This window comes from Stegastes partitus, unplaced genomic scaffold (assembly GCF_000690725.1).
Source record: "Stegastes partitus isolate 25-593 unplaced genomic scaffold, Stegastes_partitus-1.0.2 Scaffold227, whole genome shotgun sequence".
NCBI classification, from domain to species: Eukaryota; Metazoa; Chordata; class Actinopteri; family Pomacentridae; genus Stegastes; species Stegastes partitus.
Genome location: NW_007577958.1, coordinates 202,134 through 218,425, shown reverse-complemented (window position 1 = coordinate 218,425; position 16,292 = coordinate 202,134). Strand labels below are relative to the sequence as shown.

The window sequence follows — 16,292 nt, the reverse complement described above, 5'->3', positions numbered from 1 at the left end:
TTTGGCTCCCAGCAGTCCATGTGCCCCAAGGGCGGTGCGTGTAAGTAAACAGTGCTGAAGTTACAATGTCGTGGCAGGGGCTATATTTTACACACTTTATATTAGTAGATTAGTTCCTGTAATTTCCTCGTCTTGCAATGCTCTTGAAAAACCCCCGAGGTTGTTGACTTATGTGACCTGCAATTTGATGCATATCATGTTTAATGCATTTCATTGTCTGGCTTTTTTGTGTTTTACATAATGGGGGTCTGTGAAAAACACAGTTATTTTCTGTGACCGCTGTGGAGGTGTGGGCGTGAGAGGGGAAGTGCTGTTTGGCAGTTAAAGTGGTCACTTCCTCCGTATGGGATGCTTTGCCTCTCCGATTTCTCTGAAGATTGTTTCGGCCATCCTGCGCAACATCATGCTGGACTTGAGAACCTCTGGGCTGGGCTGGCCCTGCACTAGCCACAACACAACCTAGTGGTCCACTACTAGAGACTGCCAGGTTCACTACACACAGCCGCCGCACGAGAGGGTCCAGAATAGTCTGGCCAAAACAAATCAAATGAAGCCAGACCAGTCCTACAAGAAACGAACCGGTCCACCCTTTAGTGGTAAAGAGTTGGCTCAGTCTTGTTTTGTTTCCTCTTCTTCTTTCCCCTCTCTCATTTTGTCTCTCACTGTCCAGCCTGGACACTGTTTACATGTACGCGATCTGTACATGTGTTCATACGTCTGGTCTAGGATTTATTTCTTTCTCCACTTTTATAGTGTCCACACACAGTGATTTTACCACGTCTGTGGTTGTTTTTCTGGCATGTGCCCTCTCCCTCTCTCTTTCTGCCTCGATTTCTCCTCCTTGCTTGTCCATACATTCTTATATTTAATTTCAGTTTTGCAGAGTCCTTGTTTAGCTCTTGGCAGCTCTACGCTCTTTCTGTTGTTGTTTGAATCTGGCTTCTCTCTGGGTCACAGGGTTCAGGCTGACACACTGACCTCAGAAAGCGAGAACAGTGGGAGCTTTTCTCTGATCTTTTTCCCCATTATGTTGTTATTTCTGACCAGTTAATGGAGTTGATGCATTTCCCATAATGTGTCATTGGCACACATCACATAGCCTGTTTAGGTTTTCTCCACATGGACAAGAAGGAATTGTTGTCAGAAGGAATAAAGAATTGAGTCATTGCGAGTGTGGACAGGAGGAGAGACTTCTCACCTGGGGAGAAAAAACGCTTTGGGACTCTCTTTCTCTCCCTTGTTCCCTTCATCCCCTCCTACCAGTGTCTCAGCTCTGCCAAGAGTAATGACATTACCATATCTCTCTCCCTCTGACTCCCCCTGCCCTTCCTACACCCATCACCTCATCCCATGTCTCTTTAAATCCTTTTTTTAATATATTATGTGAGATGTTCTGTTGGGAGTTCCAAGTTGTAAATGATTGAGAAGGCCAGCTGCCCTCAAGCAGCTTGTGTTTAGCAAGAAAGCAAGCTTTCTGGTGATGAGGAGCCCAGAACCAGGCATCAGATGATCACATACCAGGGACAATATCACACACCATGCTTGAGTAAAACCACGGGGTTCACTGTAATAAGACTGTTGCACATGTGTGTAAAACCTCTCTCTTGTTCAGTGGCTTTTCCTCTCCTTTGTTATACTTTTTTCTTTACCACAGAGCCTTTGTGGTACAGTGAGGTATGAGGCGCTAACACTACACAGAATCCATGTTGGGAGCCTGAGAACAGGGGAGAATATCATCTTGATATTTCCCCTGCACCTACTCAAAGATCTCAGAGACTCAAACCCTGAATCACCTCTAAATGGAAAGCAGAGGGTTTAGAGTGGCAGATGACAATCCATCCATCTGTGTGCCCAACAGCAGCAGCAGAGCATGACATGAGCTAAGTTAGCCAGCCATGGCCAGCCCTCCTGCCAAACAGTCTGAGCTGCCAGCACACTTTTGCTGTAACCGGGTCAGAGCCCGCCAGTTCAGTCAGTCAGTCATTCATCCAGCCAACGATGTCTACCATTGTTTTCAATCAATCATCTTCAGCTATGAATTACTCCAGTTGCGTCTGTGGTGGGTTTTTTTTTTCTTCCTCTCTGCTTCCTCTCTTTCGCTCTGTCCTCTGATGAAAGACACGCTCAGAGAGGTAGCCAAGCCGCTCAAGTTTGTTTTGACGTTTCGATGGCTCCGCCGTGAATGTGTTTAGAGTTTCTTCACATGATCAGTGTTAGTTCAAAGGGTTTCAAGCACTGTGTGGTTGTGTTTGAGGAGCTTGAATCTGGGGGGCCTTTTCTGGCACATTAGTTAAGGGGTCTTGTCTTTAATGCATATAACCCACCCAAGCTACATTCTGTATGGGCCGGACCTTTGTTGTATCCCTGGTTTAGTGGATCACAGCCACGCTGAGGACCAGAACGGAACAACAAACAAGTATCTGCTACTACTCTCCATCAGTTGCACTCCAGAACTCTGTTGTGTTTGGAATGAACCCCAGTCACTCGCTGGTTTTGTGCTCTCTCTCTCTGAGTGCTTCACCTCCCCTCTGCTTAATCTTGAAACCATCAGCTCCCCAGTCTGGTTCTCTTTAAATTGAATTTGAAATATTCGTTCCTTTTATAAGCTGGGTTAGTAAAGCCCGAAAGGCCTTGTAGATTTCAGCATATGTTGCTCTGAGGCGGTTCAGATTCAGCTATGGGCCTGCTTCTCCATGAATCCTGTTTCTCTCACTGTCACCAACAAACTCTGCTCATGCTGCGGTAATGACCTGTATATTGGCCACATAGGCCTGGATAAATGCAAAAGTCTGCTGTCCTTGTGCGCTCATGACATCAGTTGGTCTGTGGCCAAGTCTGCTCTTTTCACTCACTTCAAATACTTACTTCAGAACAGTTCATTTTGAGTTGTGACAAATTCTTAAAAAACAAAACCAAAACAAAAAAAACATGCTGACATACCCCTCAGAACAGCCACATAGACAATTTATCCTGAGCGCTAACACCAAAACGTCTGTTTAGCAAACACACGTGCACTTTACTCCAAAAAAGCTGAGTGTTTACAGGCAGAGAAGATGTGTAGATGGAAAGCCTCCCGAGGCATGTGTACCATCTGGTTAATAACACAAAAAAGAAGGTTCATATTGAACTTTTCAGCTGATCAAAAAGTAGTGGAATGTCTAGTTGTCCGACATGGAGTCTTGGAATTGTTTCTAATTGGGGACAGCAGTGTTCCTCAAACAACAGGAAAGTCAGGGACAAAAGCTGGAAGTAGCGGCTGGGGGGAAATGCTTTATTACCTCTGTGTTTCCTTTTGCTTCCAGTGACAAGCAAAAAAATGGAATAAGAGTCTTGAAGGTATTTTGCAGAACTTCCAATCTATTTTTCTGTCTGAATGAGTTTGTCTGGGGAGGAAATAAAAGTGCATCAATAAATCTGGGAGTACGTAATGCGTGTGATGTACCTGAAAAGAAAAAGATAAGCCCTTATTAGTCCCACAGTAGGGAAATTTGCAGTTACAGCAGCAAAGGGGGGGTATTGAAAATGTAGCGGGACCGTGCGTACGTTTGGGTCTATATGTATTCATGCACACGTACAAAGCGTCTGTTCTTTAAACAGCTTCAGTCCTTTATTATTAAACTGCAGATGTCTGCACGTCTGTGTGTTGTGTGTGACTGTGCATGTATGCTCTCATACCTCCCCCTGCCATGCTGACCCTCCGTTTCCTCCTCCCCCTCTGCAGGCCTGTACGAGCTGCTGGCGGCCCTGCCATCCCAGCTGCAGCCTCATGTCAGCCGCCCTGAGGACAACGCCTTCCTTCAGGACATGTTTGGAGAGAGAAGCCTCCACTCGCTTGTCAAGGTAAAACAAAATGCAAAACAAACAAACCCGCATCTTTCAGTTTGGAATTATACTTGAACTGTTTAGGTTTCATTTAGTTGTTTGTTTAAGATATGTTTCTGATTTAGTACCCATGGTGCTCTTGTCATGGCACTGCAAGGACATCTTCTTCTCTAGTGCATACTATGAAGGTAACAGTTTTGATTTTGTCAGCGTAGAAAACCACGTTTTTGCACATCAAGTGTTGTTTAACCTGCTTACAGATGTACTCATCATTTATGGAGGAGCAGTTCTGTGAGCAGTGATTTCAACATAAAGAAACACAATAAACAGTCTTCTACATGCAGTATGTTCCTTAAAATTCAATTCTAACTGCCATCAAATTTAAATTAAGAAGCTATTTAAATCCCAATAACAATAATAATTAAAAAAAAACTGTATCTGAAAAAACAATGGAAAGAAAAGATCCCTCCATCCATCTAATTCTGGCTTGAGGCTCCACCTTTGGTCTGTATTAAGATGGATGAACCTGCGGTGACATCGCTCACAGGTTTCCTGAATAGTATTTGAACATCAGTGGGGAGTCTCTGGGCGCCACCATTTTGGCAGTGCCTTTCTTTTCCTAACTCTGGGCTAATCCAAAAATCAGTGAAGAGGGGGAACGTGAATGGAGCTGAGGTTGTAACGTCTCAAGGCCATGCACTGTCCCTTTGCGGCCCCCTCTGTGTTTTTGTGCCTTTTTTTTTTTTTTGGGGCGCGGCTTTTGTTGTGTGTGGGGATTTTCTGTGGCGCACGCAACAGTTTTTTTTTTTCTCCTAACAGGCTGTTTGTTTCTATTGTAAAGTTGGACATTTAAACGTAGGGTGTCCAGGAGGATTTACTCGTTTTTATATCCAGCCTCCAGTGGCCATTTGAGGAACTGCAGTTTGCGGCTCTTCCACGTTGGCTTCATTTGACAGACGGTCTGAATTCTAACACTGGAGCGGGAACCTCTCTTTGTAGTCACATCATTCCCTTCATGGGACGGAGGAGAATGTGAACCTTCTGTCCCCCACCCATGAGCCGGTTTCACATAAAAGCACACATTTGCACCTTTGCTTCACGCTGCTTCTTTCACCCGCCTTTCTTCCAGTCTCATTCAGACTTTACAGTTTATTGTCATTCCAACAGTCTACCCACCCAGATCTTCTGACTGCCCCCTCTACCAGCATGAATGGGCCTGTGGTTTGGTTACTGCCTGTTAAACTAGATAGCTGCAGACTTTAGGGAGAAGATGAGCACACTTGATATCTTTATATGCTAGCCGACAGACTGAAGTAATGAATGTAACACATTCTGTCTGTCTGTCTGCTATAACCTCATCTTCACTTGGGATTCTCTGCAGTCTGCAGGCAGTCTCTTTCTCCACCCTCTGCTCTTGGAGAGAGAACGGGAGGTGGAGTCTTTTGCTGGATAGTGTTTTTGCACTGTAAATCTGTATTTTAAGCCGCTATTATCCTGTAACTATACGTAACAACAGCTCCGTCTCCTACTCTGTTCCACTGATGTGGCTGAGAATGCTTTATAGCTCAACTGCTAAGAAAACTCCTCTAATCGTTGCATTTGACTGTGTCCTTTGTATATGGTCTTCATTTTGAAAGAACACTGTTTTCATGTGTTGGCATGATATATTTCCCCCTTTGGTGGTCTCCCTTCCTCCAGCCAGAGTCATTATGTCACAGAGACAATTGAGAGAGAAAAATCGACATAATTTTCAGCCTTCCCTTTAAAGAAATCTTTTCTGTGTAAGCATGTTTGTTCAGGATCCAGAGCCGTAACGCGCCAATGTGAGCGTGTAAAAGTGCCTGAATTATGGCATACCTCAGACGCTGAAGTAAAGCCCTGATGTCGGGACTTGAGGAAACCAGAAGGGTTTCATTTGATGCCTGGATTGTTATGGATGGCCAAAGAAAAAGGCATCTTGAACATGGATAATGATGGGCAGGGCCTGTGCATGTTCAGGCTCCCATTCCCGCCGGCCCCAAAGAAAACACTGCACAGTGTGGGGCAGATAGAGTGATGCTAATGAAGGTGGCATTATGTTTCTGTGATATTTAGCCAGGCATATGGGTGGAGCTCTCAGACTTCACCTTGCCCTCTAACCGCTCCTGATTATACCTAGCTAATCTTTCAAGAGGACCTCGGCGGGGAGGATGTGTCAGACAAGAGTGCCATTTCCTCGTGAAGCTTTTGAGCTTCAGTACTGAAAACGTTGAATGAATTGCAAGAAGAATGTTCCTTTTGAATGTGCCCAATTACTAAGATTTTAATGATATTTATATATTTAAAAAAAAAAAAACAACAACCCCAAAACAAAAATACAGGAATGTTGAGGGTAAGATGGATCACAAGATTGGCTGACAGATCAGTGCAATGTTGGCAGGAAACAAACATTGAACTGGGCTGTTATGGTGAAAAGGTAACATATAGGAGAGCCTCTTATTTTACGCATCAGTCTCTGTGGCTGGAGAATTAGCTTGTAAATGCAAACCACCAAAATGTGTGCTCTTGACGAGGTGTTGTGGGTTCCCCCTCAGGGATAAGACGAAGAACTGAACTGTCACGCCTTTCTATTGTAAAGAATAAGGCTGCAAGTAACGGTTATTGCCATTGTTAATTATTGTGATCAGTTGTTTGGTCTGAAAAATGTCCGAAAATGGTGAAAAGTATTGTTTTGTGTATTTCATGTCCAAGTGTCTTGTTTTGTTCACAACCCAAACATATTCAGTTTACTGTCATGGGTCGAGTATAGACACCAGAAAATATTCACATTTCAGCTGGAGTTACAGAATTTTATCTCAAAACATTTAATTTGTTGTTAAACTAATTGGTAATTAATTCAGATGGTTATACGTAAATGATCAGTAGGTAAAGTAGTGCAGCTCTATTGAAGAGCCATTTAAAGTTGTTCAAGTATCTTCTGCCCCCAGTACGGGTATTCCTGGAGATGCGTGGCCAAGCACAGAATGCAAGAAATTAAATGTTCAGTTTGATCAAAGAACACCTTGAAGTCCTCCAGGTGAAGCTAGACAAACTTCCTTTCCTTCTCCTCCCCTTTAGTGGCTATATAGATAAACAGGAATAAGATGTCTCTGCAGTACCAACCACACCAATAGCAAAAAGGCAGGGAGTTCTGGGAAGTGTTTCCTTTTCTCCATAAAAGAAAGGTTTGGTAGTGAAAACTAACCCCATGAATGACATTACAAAATTTGATGAGCATTATGCTCATGTGTGGGGTCCATGTTGGTGCAATTTATATCAGTCAAAGTCTAAACTAATGTATTGCTAGTGTACCAGAGTAAGCCCACCAAATACAGTTCAGTTATGACAAGGTCTTGCCATGGCAGCCATAAAATGTGTGAGTACATTAGTACAAGTTGTAGCTATCAAAAATAAGACTGATGATGTAATTAAATGTTATTTAATTCAAGTGAAGCTTTCAGGGGTGCTTATTCTTACCTATTGGTGAACGTGTACCTCGTGGGTTTGAGTGTGTGCGCTGTTGTGCGACTTACGTAAGCCCATTTTCATTTTTTAATAGCCACACCTTGTATAACATCAAAGAACCACATTGTTTCTTTACCGAAATTAGCCCCTTCCACCAACCTTTTTATTCTCTAATTTCATTCAATGGAGAGAAACTGAGCTGCTTTTAGCGTCTCTTATCATTAACACAGAAGCATAAGTGGAAATTGCCCTGCTCCAGACAAGCAGAACTATGTGTTTCCTCTGCTTTCTACTTGGTACTGAGATGTGAGCCAGCCTGTCAGCTCGTGAGCCAAATGGACAGACAGGCAAACTTTGAAACACACAGAAGTACAGAACAAGCGTCTCACCTTACAGCAGAGACCAGCAGTCAGACGCAACATTCAGGTGAACATGGCTAACGTCAGTGGCACACCATTAATAAAACCTTAATTGTCCCCTTCCTCTAAAGCCCCACCACCAAATCTCAACAGATTCCACCTTTTTATTCCACAAGGCTGTGAAGGGGATACTTTGGGAAAGGTTAAACAGTGGAGAGAAAACACACACATCATGTTAATCTGACAGACTCTGCAACTCGGGTTGCTCATATGGAAACGCTCAGGCCTCACCTGAGGTAATTACAGCGCATCAGTTACTGGTCACTCTGTCTGGAAGGAGAGGGAAGGACCAGAGAAGGAGATGTCAGAGATAGAGAGAAAGAGAGAGACGAGAAAGAAGAAAAGAATTCAGTCCCACATGAAGACTTAAACCAGACTATAGTTCGTTCTGTCTCTCCTCACCTGCCCTCAGCAGACAGTTGGGACAGCCTCTTCCCGCCCTGCTAATCCAATTATGTCACAGAGATGAAACAAATATTTTCTAATATCATCTTTCAACAGGGCTCAGCGCTCGCAAGTTTGCCTCATTTTGCCTACTTTTCATCGCTGCAGCATCGGAACTGACATGAAATGTGAGTGCGGGTGTGTATAGTTAGCATAGCTAAAATGACGCAGACAGTTCGACTCTATTCAATTAAAGGGGGTTACTCGAATGTGCTTTCTATAAATTCCGCCACGCTCACTGTTCCACTGCCAAGTTCCCGCTCCACAAAAAGCCACAGGAAATATAATACAATATTCAATTTCCACCTGCCTCAGGTGGGGCTCTCCTTTAAGACCAAGTTTCTGTCAGCAGGCCTTTAAGTAGGCTCTGAGATCCCTCATTTTGTGGTCAGTCGTTTTCCCATAAATTCTGCTTCTGTTAGTTGCTAATAGGCTTGGCCCTTGCTTCGTTGTTTCACAGCAATATTGATGTGGGCTTGCCAGTTTGTTCTTCAGTGCTGCAGGTCTTTAATGACATGTAAAGGTGCTGCAGCTGATGCTTGTACCCAAGTGGAAAGTTTCGGCTATTCTTGATAAATGAGCTCATTTTCAGACAACCTGGACTATATTTCTTGAGTACCAGACAGAATGAATAACTGGATCAAGCTCGAGCCAGCCCTCCAAGTTTTATGACTCACCTTTGGGGCTGCAACTAATGACTATTTGGATAGCTGAATAATCTACCGATTATTAAAACAAATAATTAAGTATTCAGATTATGAATTGCGCGAGGACTCAATGGCTTTTATTTAGCTGTCAGCTCTATATTTAGCTTCAGGTGGTTTTAGGCATGTGCTAACATTAAAGACGATTAAGATGCTTGCTGTGTACTTTTGTGATGCTGAAATTGATGTAACACTGTAATTTGTGATATCCAGCTTTATTATATTACATTGAAAAGTTGTTAAATCCGGTAGCTGGAACCAGAACATGCATACATCATGCTTCCTATGCACTCCCTGTGTGCAGAGAGGGCTGGTAAAAACTTAGTGAACATTTTGATGATCTGAGGGCTGGTATAACTCTGCAACCGAGTGTCTTTTTGGACGGGGGGCCGGTGCAGGCCACCAACACTGGCAGCATTAAGTCACAGTCCTATAGCTTCTGTGATGACTTGCCAGGAAAGGGATGCTCTGTTGATCTGAGGCTGGGATAACATTGCTGATCCATTAATGTTAAATGTTGCTTGTAAGCTTTCCAGCTGAGTCACATCACTGGAAGTGTAGCTCAAAAACTATCTTCCTCAATGCTTAGGCCTGGTGAGGATATTTGGTTTGAGTGTTCCTCCAGTTCTCTTGTGCTGAGATCGGTGCTGAACTTCGTCTGTATGTCCCTTGACTGTGGGAAGGTGATCCTTCAAATCAATCACTAAGCTGTGATGCCTTTATGTGCAGAACATTTAAAATGCACAATACCACTACCAGCGAATTGTCAGTTACATTTGTTGACAAGTAATTTAGTGATCACCCTGTAATGCCCATCCTCTCTACTCCTTGGCAGCAACCATTTGAGCACTTCTCTTACACATCCAACCATGCCTTGCTCTCGGTCCCATTACCAAGGAAGATCACAAAAATGAATTGTTCAAATCCCCTCACCCTGTTACAAAAGTACCCTGTGAGTTTTTTAAGCCCGTGTCGGGACTCGGCTTGCCTGGTACGGGCCAGCGGTGATCAGGCAGCGTTGTTAAAACATATAACCGAAATAACGATCCTTAGCTAAGTATTTCAGACCCCAAAAAAGTTCTACGAGAAGGAAAAATCTTCGAGTCTGATGTGAATGCTGTTTATTCGAAACAGAGGCCGCATGAACAAACATGAGCAAAATCTTGAGACTTGGCTGCCTATCAATGCATACATGTCCGATACATTTGCGAACTTCGTCCAACTCCCCTCCTACCATGGAAAAAAAACCCAACCTGATTTGTTTTATACCCATCAGAAAGTCCGTAGTCGCATTATTTCTTGCTTAGCACAGCGTAATCTAAGACTCTGCAGCTGCGCTGGGTTCCTGCTACCCCCCAGTGTTAGGGCTCTTACGGCCTTCCCGGACGCCATTTTTACTGGGTCATTTCAAGGCCATGGTGTCCTTATCTGAACTCGCAGTGCAAGGACAGCGCATGCGTGTCAGGCCTGCTGTATCCTGGCCTGCCAACAGGTCTCAGGCTTCAGTCGATTTTCATTAGGTCGGGTTTTTTCACAGGTTTGTTTAGTATATTCATAAATTCTGTTTTGTTTACATATAATATTCTTTAATCACATTATTTCTTTATGCTTAACTTTTACACATCACTTTTTAGTCTCATTTCCACGCTTACTTAACCTTCCTAATCATATTTCTAGGTTTGTCTTTTATTGAACTATAAAAAAAAATCTGTTTTCTCTTTTGTTCAATTCTAAAAAATCCCACAACACCTGACATCCTGTAAGTAGCAGCAAAACCTGGCTAATCATCTGGTCCAGGACTCATCTGGTAAACCTGTACCACCTCTCATACTTTATTTGCTGAACAAATACCTGCAGGGTGCTTCAGAGAACGGAGCCTGCATCCTTATGAGAGATTGAGTTTGTTCTCAATTAAGAAGCTTTGACATCATAGTGACTCAGTTTAAGAACTTCAGTTATTGTCAGTCAACTTGATATTTGTTGCTAGAAAATATTTTTTCTAACATAAGCGACAAGATTGTTTTTAGAAAACTTGTATGCAAACTAAGTCCTCTTCCTCACACTGGTATACCGCCACGAACTAGTGACTCTAAACTGAGCCAGAAGAGCAAGATGACGAAAGGTGAAGCCATGAGCAAGGTTGTGATGTGGATGGGGGAACAGAAGAGGGGAACTTCATATTACAGCAGACCAGAACAATATGCTGTTGACTACTGAATAACCTTAAAACTCACTGACTTGATGTCTAGCACAGGAGGGACAGTTAAAACCAGAAGATAGCTATACATCCACCAGTCCTCATTCTATCAGTCAAATATCTGTATTGGTAATCAAGGAAAATCTCTAGAGTGATCCCACAACCATTATTCCAGGTCACTTTGGTTGACCCCAAATTTGTATTCCTTCGGAAAGAACGGCTCAAAGTGAAACCAGAAGGTCTATACGATATGAAACCAATCTTAATAGGACATGGAGCATAGAGGCAATACATAAAATATGGAAAATTAGGTTCATGGTGCCATATAGTGTATTTATGGCTCCCTCTTGGCCCAAGAACTGCCTCAAGACATCATGGGCTCACCTGGAGCTTTTAAAGATTGTCTGAGCATATTTATATGTTAAACTGAGTGCCTCACGAGCACTCAAATCAGCCTGATTCAGTACGTCAGATGCATTTGTCCTGGCATTACTCCCACAATCATTCATTATGCTGCTTATTAACCCATTAGCAACTGTATGTCACATGATGTATGTCACTTCCCTTTGTTTCTTGCTGGTAATGTTTTTGTACCGTGCAAATTTAGATGCTGAAACAGAAAAAAACTTGCAGTTTGGATTTTAGCTGTTTGTCGTTCTCTGTATGTACGTGAGTGTGACTTTGCCGTGCACTGTCCTGGCTTTACAGAACACATAGTGTGCGTGGGGGTGTGTCAGAGGCCTCTGTACCTCCTTTTCCAGGAGGAAATGTATCCCCCATCTAAATGATTCAGCTGTCATACATATCTGGCCAGCTGCAATGGTCTCTCTCTCACTCATCCATTGGATCTACTGTCAGTTCTTAATTAGCTGTCACATTCTCCAGGCCTTTTCCACAACAAACGAGAAACAAGCTCAGGCCCCGGGCCTCTCTGTATTATGTCTTGGTCGAGGAAATGTGCTGGATTTATGTGAGTTCTCTGTTTAAAAGGCATGGCTGTAGAGAAACAAGTGATATGACTATATATACAATTCTAAATAGTTTCTTAGACAGTTGAGTGTCTTCATGTGTCTGAAGACATTGTTGTGGGGTAGGAGTTTGGTCCAAGTTCAAGAACTTTTGTCATATTTGAAAAATTAACATTTTAGAAAAGTGTAACTGATTTTCTTCAAAGGGAGACACCCTGGCAGAAGCATGAATTCTTACAATGAACAGTGAGTTTTTTCCACAGCTGATCCAAAATATCAATATTGGTGGCAGATCCATGTAATGGATATGTTAAAAAAGAAAAAAAAAAAACTGAAAAAAAGAAAACTGCCACTTTTTATAAAACGTACTGTATTTAGTCACCTCAGCCTTCTAGTGTTACTGCTCTCCTGTACGACAGCCTGCAGAAGTGCATTTTGCATCAGCCTGTGTCTGTGAAGAATTACCTGCACCGAGTATTTTGAGTCAATCTAAGTTCGGACACAGTAGCTTGCAGAATACACACATTTTCTCAAATCCAGGGCTGACTTACCTGTTGTTTCTCATCTCTGTTTCTGTGGAAAAACACAATGTACGAAGTGCAATCAAGATGTGTTGTTGCACACAAAAGCAACAGTGTCATGCAGCAAGCGTGAGCAGCCACTCTCGCTTTGTGGTTAACATTAGAACCTCTGTTATGTGCCTTTTTTGTGACCACTTGAAGGTACCTGTAGAAGCAACACCGTGTCAAAGCCTGAGATAATCTACATGACCAGGCTTTGGATGAATAAACCCTTATGTCAAGAATCATTTCGGGTGATGAGAATCGGGTCTATGGCTTCGACCCAGAGACCAAACAGCAGTCTTGGCAATAGTGAAGAAAATATCAAAGAGGAGATTCCCATTTATACTGTTATACACTGTGAACTCATCACACAGGTTCAAACTGCCAGCAGCAAGGTCTGCTGTAACTTCCTGAGGTCTCTGAGGGAAAACATCAATCGCAATTGGTTGCTCCATCATGAAAACTTGCAGCTTTACAGTCAGGAACAAAAGTTTACTTAAGAAGGAAGCCTTTTCTGTAGAAGTGGCACCTCAAGGCTCACTGACAGATCGTTCCCTCCGTAACACTGTAAAACTGCATGTGGATTAAGTGGTTCGGTAGTTTTCACACGTACAACATTCTTTTGATGCATTGTAATTATTATCATAGTTACAGTGACATTTATTATAAAAAGTACACATAAGTTCCCTAGTATTAAAGAATTCTGATCAGTATCAGAGCCTAAGAAATATTTTTGCAGTTAAATGCTTTATCAGGTCGACCATCGTGAACACTGTCTTGAGTATAAACTTAATTTAGCAGACCTGGCCAGCTGTACCTTCAACAGACGAACAGAAACTGGTACTTTCATCACAAACCTCGGTGCAGTGTCCAAGACCTGATGCCATCATACAAGAGCAAAAGCCAAAACCCTGTAAGCCGACCTACTGTGACAGGAGAAAAAGCAAATCTCAACATTTCTCCTTATGCCTCTTGAGCAAACATATCATTTCGCAGCAATTCCAGTTGCAACTCCGCACGTCTGTCTATTATCTCCACTTCTCGTCTCCCCAACCTGGTCTAGTCCACCAGGCCACGGTGCCTTGACAAGGTGTTCTGGATCCGACCAAGAGATCAGACCCGGATGGATTAACGGCCGTATGATACTGGATCCACTCTGGTGGGTAGATATACAGATGAGAAGGAGAGAGATCGTCAGCGTTAACCGGTCCAACGTGAAGTTTTTTGGGCAGTGGACATTAACCAGAGGCCTCGAGACTCTTTGCAGGACTCAGAAACAGAAACACTATCCAGCCCTGTGATCTCCAGACCTCTCTTTCTCCTTCCATCAGCACACCTCTCCATCTATCAAGCTTTTGCTTTCTTGCACGCTCTCTCCCTTTTCTGTGCCAGACTTTACTTGCTGTAGTGTCTCCTGATTAGTGTTTGTAAGCCATGCTTTTTTCCTCAGCCATGCCTCCACGTAGACATTCGAGGCTAGACCCAGTCATTGTTCTTCTTACTGTTGCATGTGCTCATGAAAAAACACATGAATACAGTTTGAAATACTGCATTTTATTACGTAAAGTTTTTTGAAAGGTCTCTGCGGTGTTTGACCCTAAATCCTAACAGTGATCCTGTGCAGGGGTTGGAGTTCTCGTCTGCAAAAGATGAAGATGGATGTTGTGTTTTTCTTCCAGTCGATCCTAATTGGCATTCTTTCATATCAATTCTTAACCATGTTAGTGTTTTTCTTCATACTTTTCTTTGCATATGTTTCTATGTGTATTTTAAGCCTGCAGGGTATTTCTGGAAGCAAACACAACTTAGTCTGAGGCCTCTGTGGAGACAGGACACACTACTTCTTTGTAGCATTCCTTTTTTGAAGCTCTCAGTGAAGGTGTTCATTCATTAATCTTTTCCCAGCCTCTGCTTCTTGGAGCTTTCCTGATTTTTGAGTATTTTGACCGTGGCTCTTCTGCCTTATTTAACGTAGAAGTAGCACTACATTTCTCATCGGAGAAGTTTCAGAACCCCAGTTTTGATTCGGCTCTGTGTCCTGGACTGCGCTATGGTTTGAGCTAAGCCTTCTTTGGCTCTAACACACTGTCTCTCACTGTTTTTGTTTTTTTTGTTTTTTTAAAAATTCCGCCAGGCTACTTTTCCCATTTGCCAGCAGCGCTGCTGCCTCACCAAGGGGACAGAGAGCGCGCTATGCAAAAACCTGGGTAATGACTTTAAAATATATTACTGCGTCATGGACAGGCACTTGGAAAGTGTCCTGAACTGTAAATAAAAGCATTTCAATCTCGCGTTTGCTCACCAAGCAGAGGAGAAATTCCACAGTAACTAAGTAAGTCGAGGTGGTGGAGCAACAACTACCTAAGCAGATGTCACTAGGACTGTGGTATGTTGGAGCGCTGAAGACACTGGCAACCTTTCTCATTTATTTCATCTGTTTTCTTACAAAGATGATCAGGACAGATGAAGTAACCGGAGCTGCCTGCCTGTCCTTTTACGGGCTTCTACTGTAGAAGAACAGACAGAGGAGTCGGAGCACAGGGTGGAGTTGTTGGGTCTTCATGAACAGTACAGAGAAACAGTTCAAATATGACGTGGCAATGTGAAATTAAACAGATGAGCATAAAAATTTCCAGGAATTGCCCTTGAGTGGCAGAACTAAAGTTGATGCCATAAAACATGGAACATAATGACAGCAGTTCAACTCAGCACCACTTAAACATTCGGCTGTATTTAAACTTATATTAGGAACAATCCAAGCTATTTTTTTTATGTCTATCACCAGCCTTATCGCTGCCCTCCTGTAGCTTCTTGCACCACTCCTGGACATTGCAGATTCACTACATTGCTTCCTCTTTTTGCCACCATTTGTTTAACTTCACATCTCAGCTGTCTGAGGGCCCGCAAGTCACAGCTTTTTGCGTACTACAGCTAAGCTGAGCAACCATCTCCTTCCCTCAAACCTCCAACAGATTACCTTCACGACACGCCTAATGCACCATGTTTTATAGCCGAGTAATGTCGGCTTTACACAGGGATTTGAACCTCTAAGCTGACCTTGAAACACGGCTGCTCTGTTGGCCAAGGCACAGTCCTAACAGGCCGTGATTTATCACAGGAGACTTTGTGGATAAGTCTAGCTGAAATGGCTGTAGCTGTTTAAGGCCAACAGTTAAACTGGAATGTTGATGGGCAGAGAGGGGCATGCTTCTGCACTGACATTTCACACAAAGTTGCGTTGCAGGTTTTTCACGATGAGGTCATAAAAGTGTCTTTGGAATGCTGACATTAGTGCATTTCAGAATTACATCATGTTTTTAATTACAGGACGTTTTCTGTGGTGGTAATTTCCAAAGAGATGACAGCTTGAAGAGTCTCAAATAAACTCATCAACACATGCTGCCTGCTTTGTTACTAATCTGAATTTCTCCAGAATTGGCCAAAAATAAAGAAAAAAGCATTTCTTAGTAGGGACAAATCCCATCCTATGATGGTGTCATGTCAGAACATTCAACTTTCTCCAACTAGCATTCCACAGTGTCCACAGTGCAGCTACTGTAGAATGCTGTCTAGCTAAAAAACATAATTTGTGTAGTGAGGAGTAAAAAGCATGTCTAACAATCCTAAAACAGATGTTTTAATTGCACACAGCATCTGTAGCTGCTCACAAAGTGACAGCAAACAAACTGCTT

At 42.9% G+C, this 16,292-nt stretch overlaps 1 protein-coding gene across 1 annotated transcript in view; it reads left to right on the top strand.

The window, feature by feature from the left end:
• mpp7a (MAGUK p55 scaffold protein 7a) overlaps positions 1 to 16,292 on the top strand; it is a 154,147-nt gene that overhangs the window by 52,559 nt on the left and 85,296 nt on the right. The window contains exon 3 of the mRNA XM_008281223.1: positions 3,722 to 3,840. Coding sequence (XP_008279445.1) covers positions 3,722 to 3,840 — 119 coding nt within the window. The remainder of the gene's footprint in view (positions 1 to 3,721; positions 3,841 to 16,292) is intronic.